Here is a 14,328-nt window from a genome sequence, read left to right on the forward strand (position 1 = left end):
GATGCCATATTATGCACATCCACTGAGCAGTCTCATCCAGAGATTGTGCATATTTCCTGAAAGCACACAGGATGGTCATTATAGGCAGAGGTGATGTTTTGTGGTTTTGTTTTAAAGTTTCTGCAAATACAGTTCAGCTGTTTCCAAGAACAAACTTAGGGGGAAATGCATTGTTTGGCCGGTATTTTAAAATTCGCACAACTGTCTGGGGAAACGTTCTAGTGCTTCCATGTTTCAGAGTAAGGATGTGAAATGTAGCAGGAGGGTTACCTTGGGGTCAGAGAGAAGCCTTGTGCTGCACCCATGAAAATCCTGAGCATGCTCCATTGTGGAGCTGAGCAGGACTTTTCCTGCAATTGCTTCTCCTCCCTGTCCGGAGCCGTTCTGGTGCTGGGCACAAGAACTGAAAGCAGTGAGACTGTCCTGTGCTTTCAGTTCTCCCCCTGCTTGATCCCAGGCAGCGTGGTGTCTTTATAAAAATAGTGATTGTGTAGCTAAAGTGCATCATAATGCATATGTACAATGGGGCAGAATTAAGTTTCTACAAGCAATCTTAATTCTGACCTTTCCTAACTTTTGAGTGCTTGACTTTGCAACCTTAACGTTATTTTAATGTAGGGTTTTTAGTGTGTAATTTATATCCTTACACGGTTATTCAATTAACACCCTATTGCCCTTTGTTCAGTGTGGTATTTAGCTTTCTTTTTATTGATTTTTATTACATGTGGCTAAGCTGTGTGGGAACATAACATCCCATTACACAGTCTCCCTCCAACCTTCTCTCTGGGCTGTTCCCTTTATGCCTTTTTTTTTTTTCATACCACCCTTACATTTGGATGAGCCTCCTAATTAAAGTTCATGAAGTATCCTCTTTTCCCACCTTCACAACTCTCCTGAAGGCTTCCTTGTATTGTGAAGCATTCCAGCTCTGAATAACACACTCCACTGCAGCCCTAGTCCTGCAAGCTGTTAAGCACATGCATAAACGTAGTCACATTAGGAGTCCCATTCAAGTTATTTAAACAAGGGTATATGATGAACATTAGCTGGGGTGAAAATCACGTAGACCTTGATTTTGATCTGGTGAGATTGTAGAATTATTTCATACCTTGCGATTAAAATTTGCAGACTTCACGGAATTGTGTGTGTGTGTGTGTGTGTGTGTGTGTGTGTGTGTGTGTGTGTGTGAGAGAGAGAGAGAGAGAGAGAGAGAGAGAGAGACTCCTAGGACAGCTCAGCTATTTCAAGGGAGAGGGGTTGTCTGATCATCCATTCATCCTGGCTCTGACTGTAGCTTCCCCTCCTGACTTTGGTGGGCTACTTGACTTTCCTACCACAGTTTTCCCATGTGTAAAATAGGGACAGTCCTTACTCATCAGAGCCTGCACTCCACGCCAGAGACCTCACCCGCCCCCCTGCACCCCAACCCTTTGCCCCAGCCCAGAGCCCCCTCCTGCACCACGAACCCCTCATTTATGGGCCCACCCCAGAGCCTGCACCCCCAGCAAGAGCCCTCACCCCCTCCTGCGCCCACCCAGTGAAAATGAGCAAATGAGCGAGAGTGAGTGAGAGCGAGTGACAGAAGGAAGGGGGATGGAGTGAGTGGGGGCGGGGCTTCAGAGAAGGGGCGGGGCAGTGGGCAGGGCAGGGGTGTTCGGTTTTCTGCAATCAGAAAGTTGGCAACCCTAGATCAGACTCTAGATAAACATGTGGCTTTTTCCCCATCTTTGCAACACTGATCTTCCTGATGACATTTTAATTGAAATGAATATGGCACTAGACGCTTAAGAGAGATGGCTTACTGCTGTGTCATAAACCACCATCTCGCCCTCCACAAGTTTAGAAAATATAGCTTCTTAGCCCAGGTCCCATTATGGTAAGAAGGGGCTGCTGTTAACTTTTAGATTAATTTAACGAAACCGTCTCCTGTTCCTTTTCAGTGCGGCCAAGCTTCTGGACAAAAATCCATTCTCTGTCAGCACTCCAAATCCGCTGCTTCCTTCTCCCGCAAGTCTTCAGCTCGCTCAGCTACAAGCCCAGCTTACCCTGCACAGGCTAAAATTGGCTCAGACAGCAGTCACCAGCAACACAGCAGCTGCAACTGTACTGAATCAAGTTCTCTCCAAAGTGGCCATGTCTCAGCCACTGTTTAATCAATTAAGACATCCGTCCATCATTAATACTCCCCAGGGGCATGCTGGAGGACCTCAGCAAGGACCTGCGATCACCAATACTAGATTTCCATCTAGTGGAATACCTTTTCCAGCACAGAATCCAGGTTTAGCGGTACCAGGAGGAAGCATGGGGACTGTTGGGAACATACAGAATCAAAACCCAAATGCTATTGTCATGCACCCCTTTGGAGGTGTAATGTCTCAGACATCCAGCCAACCAGCTGTAGTTATGAGTCTCAATAAGACAGGCCACTCGTCTGCTGCAGGAGGATTTTATGACTACAATAAACAAAATGTCTCTGCCCCTCAAGTATACACAGCTGATGCAGGCCAGGGCAATCAGCACAACTTCATGACCAGTGGGTCTCACTCAGTCTCCTCCTCCTCAGGAGGGGTACCCTATGAGGGTCATTTTGGTCCTTCCGGCCAACTAAAACATGACAGTCAGCCTGGATTTCAGAAAGACTTCTATGGCCCCAATTCTAAAGAACAACATCCAACAGGAATACAATCTTTGGGTTTTTCTGGTGAGCCACAGATGAGTGCTCATCAAACTGTGAGTCAGAAAGGAGAAGCAGGCCCTGTGGTACATAACACAGGTGCAAATAGCCAGTGGGAAAACGCTCCTAATTTCTCCAGACAGAACAAGCCTGACCTCGTGGTCAGTGGCAACTTGTGGCCGTCCACGGGTCAGCAGTATGAAATAAGAAATGAACTCTACAACCCTGAAGAACCGACACCTGACACAAAGTTTGGTGCTGGGACTACACTTCCTTTCCACAGACTTAACAATAGTAAACCAAGTTTCAGTACTTCCCGAATGAGGCAGAATGAGGAGTTGACCACAAACACATCTGATTTGTCAATGAGATCTCTTCAGCCTCATGAGCTAAATGACTTTCACGGCATCGCCCCTCTTCACTTCCCACACGTCTGCACAATATGTGACAGAAAGATCTTTGATCTAAAGGTAAGTGATTCTATCTAACACATTAAGGGGTGATTCTATTCTGCAGAGTGATTCAATTAAATTCATCTTGTGGAGTTCTCTGTTCATATTGTCTCACTAATATCATATCGAACTTGCTTACTTTACAAGTAAAAATGACTATGTTGGCTTTTAAATACCAGTCCCGCAAACTCTAACTAGTCTCTGAGAGTCAAGATGGGGTCTCTCCGCCTTGTGCATCATCACTAGTAATAAAGATGCTGCAAGCTAAATTATGCTACTTGTGTAACCCCATCAACCTTGACTGGAGTTACCTGGGTGTAACTGAGGACATAATTTGTAGAGCTGACTGGAGGACAGCAATTCTGTTTTGAGACAACTTTTGAGGTCTTGACATTTGCTTTTGTTTCACGCTGGAACAAAAACAGAACATTTTTATGAGCAGGGTCGCAGTTCTCCAAGGTGCTGAGAACCTTCAAAATTTATGGACACTAATGGAATTTGATGGTACTGAGCATCTTGCAGGATGAGGCCTTCAGCTATATTAACTTAACTGATTTAATACTCATAAACTTAATTGCTTGAGAAAAGTAATGCATAGAAGATTTTCAGGAGCTGGAGTCTTTTTAACATCCATTTATATTATTTTACTTACAAGCTGTGAATTGATGCAAGTATGGAATGAAAGTCCATGTAGAACTAGAATCATTCCATTTAGTACCCTTCTTATACAGTAAGCCTTTTTATTCTTACTTACCTCATGAATCACACCTTAGATTCTCTTGCCAGGTTTTTTCCATGAACTATAAAGTTAAATGAAACTACTAGTATACGTAATAAGCCGATTTCAAAAACAGCCTCTATTGTACACTTATCAGTCATGTCCTGTTTATTTCAACATAGGACTGGGATCAGCACATTAAAGGAAATCTTCACATCCAAAAATGTATGGTTTTCTCAGAAAAGTAAGTACTGTTTCAGAGATCTTGGGCCAAATTCATGCTGGTGTAACATCACTAACTTCAATAGATTTATACCACGGTTGAATCTGGGCCTCTGAAATTTTGACATATTGTGTTTGTTATGTTCCTGCTTCTTGAAGTAAAGCTCTCTTTTCCCTTTAAAGCACTGGCATCCGATGTGCGTTAAGTTCAGCGGAGGCAGCGTTGCATTCATCTCCAAATAACACATCAGTTTTCAACCCTTCTGGCATCGAAGGTGAGTTGTTTAAGTATTCATAATAATGAGTATGCAAGTTAAAATGAAAAAGAAAGTAATTTTATAATGAACACATTTTTTTTTGTAAAATTTCATCCTAAGTGGTCCCTTTTTAAGCTTTCTGTGCTAGGAGTTTATGGAAGAACTAAAGCCAAGAAAGCAAGATTGTACCTTAAAGTATGAATTTGTTTTTCTTTTCATTCGTGTTTTTTGCTGTAGTACCGAGCAATCTGTAGTTCTGTGTAGAAGCGTGAATAATAATTCTGATTTATTTAGAAGCGGTCTTTTAAAATTAGACACATACATACAGTTAATACAAGGTTTTCACTGTGTGTGCACAATCCATTATTTAGATTACCCATCGAATGCTGGCTCATCTTATACCACTGTGTCAACAAGATCCTTTGGTCAGCCAGGTCCTACATTTTCTTCCCCTCCATCTGGAGTAAAAGTGAGTACATAAGGCAAAGAATCTCTTCTTCCTTGATTTAATTGTAGAAACAGACTATACTTAAATCAGCAATGAACTAATTTTAAGGTCCCTTTTGGATAAGCAACTAAAACTTCAGATCTTTATTCAGATTCGCCTGTACCTCCTACATGTTTCTGGTCTTGGTTGAGTCGGGACTTTCTTACACAATTATGGTTATTTTTGTTGTGTGCCCCAGATGAAGCCTGGAGTGGATGAATCAGGAGAATGGTTTTCTGAATGTTTTCAAACCCCAAAGAGGCTGAGGTCCAGTTTGAGTTTGGGATGAAGATCTGAGTTAGTTCTTACCTTATTCAAAATGTTTCACCCATCCCTACGAGCAACATGTAATCCTTTTGATAAAGAATTTCTAGCAGTGGTGTTCAACCTTCCCCACACTGGGACACCCTCTTATTTAGCAATATGGGAAGGGCAGGATGGGTGCAAGTCCCTGACACCTGTTTACTCCCCCCCACCCAATGGTCACAGCCCCCAGTTTGAGAACATGTGCTCTATAGGACAAGTTTTCTGTTAGTTAAACTTTCTGTGCTACTTGCTTGAGCTAGTGCCATTAGTAATATTTCAGCAAGTTCACATCCCTGTTCACCCTTCCATGATTTCAGGTTGTAACTCTTCCCTGCGTTCATCATCGTTCCTCTCACATGCCAAAAATATGCCCCTATTACAGTCTCACCCGGGTCACCTGAGTGGATAGAAAATTGCAAGTGTTAAATACAAACAGAAGCTAAAGTTAAAATTGATTCTTAAATTTAAAAGGGCTAATAATAATAATAATAAAAATATAAAGAGATGGGAGTTAAAGCTGAAATATTGAAAAGCTCGGGTGAAAAATAGGGAAGTCAAAGGTTCACTTTGGGTGCTGCTGCAATATAAATAGTAAATAATATCCAAATGTGTTTTTATGTTCAGCTTGTTAGGCACTGGTTTACTGAGCATTATGGTGTCAAAAGCATCTTGGAAACCCAAGCTGATTCTGTTCCCATCTCACCCCTATTTGCTTTGAGTTCTCACCTTCAGAAACATCACCCTGTTTGTTTTAATATGGTCATTATTCTGCTGTGCTCTCGTTTTGCTCATGCCATGGATGTTCAGAGATTCATAGACGATCAAACTAGAAGGGACCACTGTGATCATCTTTCTGATCTCCTGTATAACACAGACCGTAGGACTTCCCTGAATTAATACCTGTTTGAACTAGAGCATATTTTTTAGAAAAATCTTCCAATCATGATTTAAAAATTATCAGTGATGGAGAATCCACCACAACCCTTGGTAAGTTGTCCCAATGGTTAATTACTCTCACTATTAAATTTGTGCCTTATTTCCAGTCTGGTTTTGTCTAGCTTCAGCTTCTAGCCATTGGATTGTGTTATACCATTGTCTACTAGATAGAAAAGGCCATTTTCAAATTTTTGTTCTGTATGTAGGTACTTATAGACTCTGATCAAGTCATCCCTTAACCTTCTCTAAACTTCTTTGAGTCCTCTTTGAGTCTGAGATGAAAATTTGAGTTAGTTCTTACCTTATTCAAAGTGTTTCACCCATCCCACGTTTTCTTTTAATCATTCTCATGGCTATTCTCAAGTTGCAGTGGGGGAGGTTTAGGTTGGATATTAGGATATTAGGAAAAACTTTTTCACTAGGAGGGTGGTGAAGCATTGGAATGGGTTACCTAGGGAGGTGGTGGAATCTCCTTCCTTAGAGGTTTTTAAGGTCAGGCTTGACAAAGCCCTGGCTGGGATGATTTAGTTGGGGTTGGTCCTGCTTTGAGCAGGGGGTTGGACTAGATGACCTCCTGAGGTCCCTTCCAACCCTGATATTCTCTGATTCTCTGATTCTCTGACCTCTCTCCAATTATCAACATCCTTCTTGAATTGTAAACACCAGAATTGAACACAGTGTTCCAGTAGAAGTCACACCAATGCCAAATACAAAGGTAATATCACCTTCCTATTACTACTCAAGATTCCTCTGTTTATGCATCCAAGTATCGTGTGAGCCCTTCTGGCCAGAGCATTGCACTGCAAGCTCATGTTCAGCTGAATATCTAACATAACCCCCAAGTGAATCACTGCTTCCCAGAATAGACCCCCCCCCCCATTCCTGTAAGTATGGCCTACTTTCTTTGAGCATAGATGTACAACTTTACATTCGGCCCTATTAAAATGTACATTGTTTGCTTGCACCTGGCTTACCAAGCCATCCAGGGACTGACCTGTCCTCTTCATTATTTATCACGCCCCCAATCCTTGTGCCGTCTGCAAACTTTATCGGTGATGATTTTATTTTCTTCCAGGTCACTGATAAAAATGTTAAAATAGTGTAGGGCCAAGAACTGATCCCTGCAGGACCCCACTAGAAACACGCCCTCTTGATGATGATGATTCCCAATTTATAATTATATTTTGAGATCTGTCAATTAGCTAGTTTTTAATCCATGTAATGTGTGCCATGGTAATTTTGTATCATTCTAGTTTTTTTAAACAAAATGCCATGTTGGTACCAAGTCAAATGCCTTTCAGGAGTCTGAGTAGATTTCATCAGCACCATGGTTTTTAATCAACCAAATTTGTAATCTCATCAAAAAAAGATATCAAGTTAATCTGACAGGATCTACTTTCCATAAACCTATGTTGAGTGGCATTAACTATATTACCCTTCTTTATCACTTTATTACTTGAGTCAACTGTTCATTATTTTTCCTGGGATTGATGTCAAGCTGACAGGTCTATAATTACCCGGCTCATCCTGTTTACCTTTTTTAAATATTGGCACAACATTAGCGTGCTTTCAGTTTGATAGATTCATAGACTCTAAGGCCAGAAGGTCCCACTGTGATCATCTAGTCCACGTCAGTTATCCCTGCGCACATCACAGATCCTATTACACACTCAATAGCCAAACTCCCATTATTGTTATTTAACTTCCCAAATATAAACAAAAAACTGGGGGGCTGATCCTTGTACCTCCGAGCTCTGCCTCTTCAGCTTGGCGTCCCCATTTTCTGAACGGGGAGAGAGGCTTTCACTATTTGCAATAGGCTGTCTTGGCCCACTTTACATTTATAACAATCCAGTTTTGTCCCAGCATTTAACTGAATTGTTTCCATTCATTTTTGCATTATTGCCCATCTCCCTCTTTTACAAACCAAATTTATCATTTGTTGCAGTCGTTCCATATGGTCACGAGCCAGGTTTGAATCCTTTCTTCAATCAGACATATCAGACACAGAGCTGTAATTTACAGGGCTCATGGTGATCAGCTTCCATCTTCCTCACTCGCAGCGGCTTCCTCTTCTGGTGAACTGCTCCCTGAAAAAAATTCAAGTTCTGTAGCAATTTCCACAGCCTTTGTGTGTCTTTGGCCTCCTTTTGCTGATCTTGATCTGCAAGTCCAGCTGAGCAGCTGTAGATTGGTTCATTGCCAATCTATCTTGGTAGGCCTTGGTGGTATCCAGATAGGCCAGGAATACAGGTTCTCTGCCAGTTCAGATGGGGTTTCTTCTTTCCCTCTCCTTCTAGCTCTGTAGCTGTGCCATGGCCAGCTTAAATTAATGGCTAGCTCCAAACCGCATGTCAAAGGCTTGTATTAGTCTGGATAACGCCATCTCTTTTCAGGGTGTAAATTCTGCAGCACCATCAGAGGTGGGTCACCCAAGTTGGCTGCTTGTAAGCCCCCTTTCTCTCCTTCTTCCAAGCCATTCATTTGAGCTATAATGTTGACTTGAGACAGATACCTCCCAGAGAGTTTTTCCCTTTTGCATTATTTGAGCTGGGGGTATATTTGCACTGCAGTGTAAGCCCAGGGTTCAAACTCAGGTGCAAGCCTAATTCCCCCCCCCTCCATCTACATACCAATTGCACTAACCCAGGGCTTGGACACAGAGGCCCAGGACCCCCATGGGGGTTGAAGGTCCAAGCCTGAGTCAAGTCAAGACCCAGGGTTCAAGTCCTATTGCTTTGCAGCGTAGATGTAGCCCCACTGGACTGCTGCTCTGGGAGTCTGCCAAAAGTATCCCACAATTCCACAGGTGGACTTTCTTTGTCCTCTGGACAGTCAAGTTCAGTAGACAATCAGATTTTCCCACCCTTCACCACAAACAAAAGTCTAAAGCAGCCACCTTTTTGGAGGGCGCTAGGAAGTCTGGTTGGACTCGGTCCTACATAATGCAGTGTAGATGCTGGAGCCCCAGGTTGGGACTCAGAGTTCAACAGTCCCTAACCTGGGGTTACAAATGAGTTATAGACACTCCAGTCCTAGGTTAACACATCCAGGGTCTGCTAACTCTGGGCCTCTGCGGGTTCCAAGAGCGGTAGAGCTCAATTCCTCATCCAGGTGACTGTCTTCCTCTGTAGTCTGTGACCCTTTGATTTCCGTGTGTAGCTGAGTTTTTAGCTCCGTAAGTCCTTGCTGCAGCTCATCTTGTTTGGCAAGTTTCAGACTGGCTAAAGGTATGCATCAAATAATTTATTCAACAATTTTTTCATGGTATTTGACCAGATCTATAGGTTAATTACATGTAGAAATGGATTGTAAAGAAAGTTGATTGAAAATGCTGCTGAAAACCATACCTAATCAACAGTGCACAGCTGTTCCTTTAAATTGTAGGGTATGGATTTGGCATGCGTGACAGAACAGGTATTTTTCATCCTCATTGGCTGACTTTATCCTCAAACTAGTAGGAGAGGGAAATCCATCAAGACCTGTACATTCTCTGTATACCATCTGCTAACAGCAATAACAAAAAAAGAATTTCTTTGTTTATATGAATGTTGACTACTGAAGTTTTAAAATAGTGATTGTTGCCTGACTGCTTGAATTGGTAGAAAGTTTTTTACCCAGTTATGGAATTTAGATACAGATCTGAGTTCGGGTTCTGAGCCCCATCAAAGCTCAGGTGGGCCCATTTCTAGTCACAACCGCACACAATTACAGAGTTCACAGGAGTGGAGAATACAAAGCTATCCATCTGCCCAGGTTTGCTCAACAAGTTCATGAACCTTCATAACTTTTCAATTAACACAGTCGGCATTCGTGACAAGACCCAAACCTTTCTGAGTTTTGCACGGTTTCAAGTTGCATCTTTCCAAAAGCATCACACACAGGGCTATTTTAGTATATCTCTATAGTGACTGTGCCTGCTAAAAGGAATATACAGCATCATATTATCCTGAAATGTTGGCAGTGACAACCTGTTCATCGGCTTTTAACAAAACAAAACAATTATCAAGGGGTAGAGAGTGGCTCATGAAACCAAAATAGCCCAGCAACACAGCCCCAGCTCTGTCCTGCCACCAAAGTGCAAGCTTCTGCTCGGTTCCAATGTCAGTTTCAAAGGGAGATCCTGTCACTCAGGGAATGTCTAGACTGCCACCATGGAGTGTGATTTCAACTCGAGTAGACATACCTAAGCTAGCCTTAATGTGCCTAGTTCAGGTCCTAGAGCAGTGAAGGCTTGGCAGCATGGGCTAGCCATCTGAGTCATTACCCAGAGTCCCGTGTGGCCTTCTACAGTTCATGCCGAAGCCCACTGTGGTTTCACTAGTCTGTCACCAGAGTTAGCTGGATTAAAGCTGGTTTGGGTATGTCTGCTCAAGCTGCAACCATACCCCAGGATTGCAGTGTAGATATGCCCTCAATCAGGAATGAGACTTGGGCTTTCCCGGAAATTCTCTGGTAAATCAGAATTGCTGATCTTGAATTGGACCACGTTGCTAGAAGATTGTAAGCTCTTTGAGGCAGGGACTGTTTCGTACTATATATACTGCATAGAGCATCTAGCAGAATGGGTGCAGATTAGGGCCTTTAGGCACTAATGCAATACATATACTACCAAACGAGAAGGCAATACACCATACCTTTAACATGTCTAAGATCCCAAGACAAATTTCTGGCTGATCGATATGATGCAAGTCTTTTTTTATCAATATGTCTCATATAAATAATACATAAGACCTCAAGCTTTCAAAAAAGCTAGGATACAGGCACTTGGCATCCATATTAGGTTAAACAACATTGGATTATCCCTGAAAATTTAAGGGGAAGTATATTTAGATTTTAAAAAATGAATACTTCTCATGGCAGTTTTGGTCCCTTGGGCATGTGTCTACAATATGCCAAGCATCCTCAACTCCTGTTCCCTTCGGCGGGAGTTGAGAGTGCTTAGTACCTTGCAGGATCAGGCCTTTAGCGCTCTGTTTGCTGGAGAAAATATCTGGCTTTTTGAACTTGGCAGTTGTTCAGCTTTCATAATGCAAAAGGATCTGCCTAGAAAAGCCAGGTATTGCAAAGCTAGTGCATTTGTAAAACGTCTTGATTTTCTTTTCTGTTCTAACGACAAAGCAATGAGGGACAATGAACAGCTTAAAGGAGCTCTCCATTCTGGAGGAAAATGGGGAAAAAATAGTTAATTTATTCAAAAAGGTTACAATGTGTTCAATAATTCAATGAGTATTATTGGACCAGCACTAGCGGCGAGGTATAGAATCACAATAACACTCATTTCCCAGTGTCTAGGCAACCTAAGATACAACTAAATAATAAATAGTGCACTGTACAGTGTCTCTTATATTTCATTGCAATGGAAAACAAAAACAAACAAATGGTAATATGTTAAAGCATGGAGGCAAGGTAATGGGTGAGAGGTGCAAATTGGGCAACATTAATTTTCTAAATTATAAACTCAGGGGACAAGCCAAACATCTGTGGTGGCTCCAGTGAACTTGATCGTATTAGCTCAATTGATTTGCACCTTTCTTTGAACTGCACATTCTAACTGAAGGCAGAGTTACTTCTCTGGGAAAAAATCTGCCCTCACCGCATAGCAAAGATCATAAGTCCTCCACAGAACATCCCCAGTTATCTCCTGAGTGAGAAGTCTTCCGAGTAGCATTAGCTGGGTTACATTACATACATCTCTCAACATAGCTCGATGCCTCTTTGAACAGGGAGTGTAAAGCCTCTTTTCCACGTAAGGGCGACAGGAGACTGCTTTGGAAACTGCCTCAGCATTTCAGAATAGATTTCCACTATCTCGACGTGATTACCACTCTGCCAGCTTCAAATCTGTGCCAACCCAATTAGAGAACTCTGTTCGGTGTCTGTGTCAGTGTTCAAAAGGGGCCCCAAAGTGGAAACGCCGCAGTGTGTTTCATTGTCACGGCAGAAGGGGGAAGGTTGTAGGTTCTGCAAAATGAAATACACGTGACTGCCCTAAAAGTTAAACAGGGCTCATTTTACTTCCCGCATGATTCAGTCTAAGTTAGAGACAGAAGGATTTAAATGCAGCCCATGGTTATCCCATACCTCATCTGTAGTCCCCTCACCTGAATTTACTGTATAATGTCCTGAGATGTCTTGGGTCTGATATAAAACTATAAGGTTGAGAACATTTAAAAGGAAGGAAGTTTGGTTTTAATTTTTATAGTGCTGATTAGGAAATCTCATTTGTGCAAAAACCTACCTAGCTGCTATATTATCAAACCTTCTATACAAATATGTTTATTCCTCTTAGTTTCCACAAAGCAAATCCACCGTGGGCCGAGTAGTACACATCTGCAATCTCCCTGAAGGAAGCTGCACAGAGAATGATGTCATTAATCTTGGACTTCCCTTTGGGAAAGTCACTAATTATATCCTCATGAAATCTACTAATCAGGTATTTTGCCTTTTGTGCCATTAATTGAGATGTATTAATCTTTGTGTAAGGCTGTTTCTTCGTAATAGAAGCTTGAATATGCAAAGTGTGCTATTAAGGTACAAAGGGGTGTTTTTAAAGTGTGATCAGGGTTACAGATGTGGCTGTAACCCATGGCATCTCGGATTGCCTGTTAACTGGCAAAAACAGGTGAAAACTTTGTATTAATAAGTGAAACATTTTTGCAAAAATGTTTCTTTATCATTTCAGAAATTGGAATAATTTTGACTTGTTCTATTACCCTTAGTAGCTCCCTCTGTATTTTCATTGTGCTATTTATTTTTTCTACTCATCATTGCAGAGCAGATTTAGCCGTGGGAAGAATGAGCTGTGCTCTATTCTGCTTCATTCATCATCCACTGTAGCTAAGCGCTGGTTACAGAATCTTCATTTTTGGTGATGCAGAAAGCAAAGCACAGCCTGGATTTTTAGATCACAGGTTGAGCTCATCATTCTGGCCATCAGCAAAATCTTACATTGTATTTAAATTGTAAACTGATCAAAATTATATGGAAATAAATCACTGAAGTGGGATATGTATGATTTTATAGTCTTCTCATCATAACCATACTTTAAAATCCAGTAAATTTACATTCATGAGTTTACACTGGCCACTTAAGCTAAAGTCACATCAAAATATATTTTTATTTAAATTGTTATAAACCTGCTTGTTAACATCATTCTGATTTTTAATTCTTTCTGGCTTTTGATGGTGACAGACACGTCTCCTAACTTTTTGACATTTGATTTGTTGTCTTGCATACCAAAGTCTGGATCCTTACTGAGTCTGCAAAACTCAGTTGGAAATCTCAAGAGCAGCACTTCTCACAGTATTTCAGTTCCTGTGCTTCCTTTCACCAACTAACCATAAAGTCTGAAGGTGACCGAGAAAAGGGGAAGAAAGTGAATTAACTTTTTCACATGCCAAGAAAGATTTAGTTAAAGTCATTTTTATTTTTTTGTTAAGTGGTTTCTTCATCTCTGTTTTTTAGTAGGGTCTCATCTTTTATAATTGGCAATCCATTTTCTTTTAAATAAATGGAGACGGATCAAAATACTCATGGTTACTATTTCAGTTCCAAAGTTGAAAAGCTACATGGCTCTAAGAAAATCTTGTTTCATTGGGTAGGCTTGTCTAAACTCTTGTGTTTTACAATTTACTATTACAAACGTCTCTTCAAAATATTATGAACTAAAGTTGGTGTGCCACATTTTTCTCTTTCACTGCATATTGTCTAGCATCCACCAGCTTCTTCTTTTTTGTGCTAGGCCTTTCTCGAAATGGCTTACACTGAGGCTGCACAGGCGATGGTGCAGTACTACCAAGAGAAACCTGCTATGATAAATGATGACAAGTTACTCATTAGAATGTCTAAAAGATACAAGGAGCTTCAGCTGAAGGTAAACTATAAACGTGTTCCGGATTGTACTAGAACTCTGGAGTTATTGCCACACCCTCAGAAACCCATCCAAAATCCTCTGCTAATCACTGATTTTTACTTACCATAGTAAGAATTTAAAAAATGAAATGATGGCAAATAAGTTAACCAACATATGCTAACAAACCATGTTTACTTGACTGTTTGCTTTCTTCTTGTATTTGAGTTATTTGCAGAGACTCTACTTAATCTGATTGTCACACCATTAATTCTAAACTCCTTTCCCAGCTGTCTTATTACGGCCAGACATTGGTGTTGCTCAGTCTAACGAAAGCCTAATATCCAGCCGTGCATGAAACATTGCAGACTCCGTGTGGTGGCAAAAATAAGAGGCTACTATTCTTTCTGTCATTCTTCAGCTA

General features: G+C 41.3%; 1 protein-coding gene across 1 annotated transcript in view; it reads left to right on the forward strand.

Moving 5' to 3' along the window:
- RBM20 (RNA binding motif protein 20) overlaps window positions 1-14,328 on the forward strand; it is a 159,860-nt gene that overhangs the window by 127,747 nt on the left and 17,785 nt on the right. Inside the window, exons 2-7 of the mRNA XM_065408586.1 lie at window positions 1,941-3,144; window positions 4,027-4,088; window positions 4,250-4,341; window positions 4,695-4,792; window positions 12,345-12,488; window positions 13,797-13,928. Of these exons, the coding sequence (XP_065264658.1) occupies window positions 1,941-3,144; window positions 4,027-4,088; window positions 4,250-4,341; window positions 4,695-4,792; window positions 12,345-12,488; window positions 13,797-13,928 (1,732 nt within the window). The remainder of the gene's footprint in view (window positions 1-1,940; window positions 3,145-4,026; window positions 4,089-4,249; window positions 4,342-4,694; window positions 4,793-12,344; window positions 12,489-13,796; window positions 13,929-14,328) is intronic.

Source organism: Emys orbicularis, chromosome 7 (genome assembly GCF_028017835.1).
Source record: "Emys orbicularis isolate rEmyOrb1 chromosome 7, rEmyOrb1.hap1, whole genome shotgun sequence".
Lineage (NCBI taxonomy): Eukaryota > Metazoa > Chordata > Testudines > Emydidae > Emys > Emys orbicularis.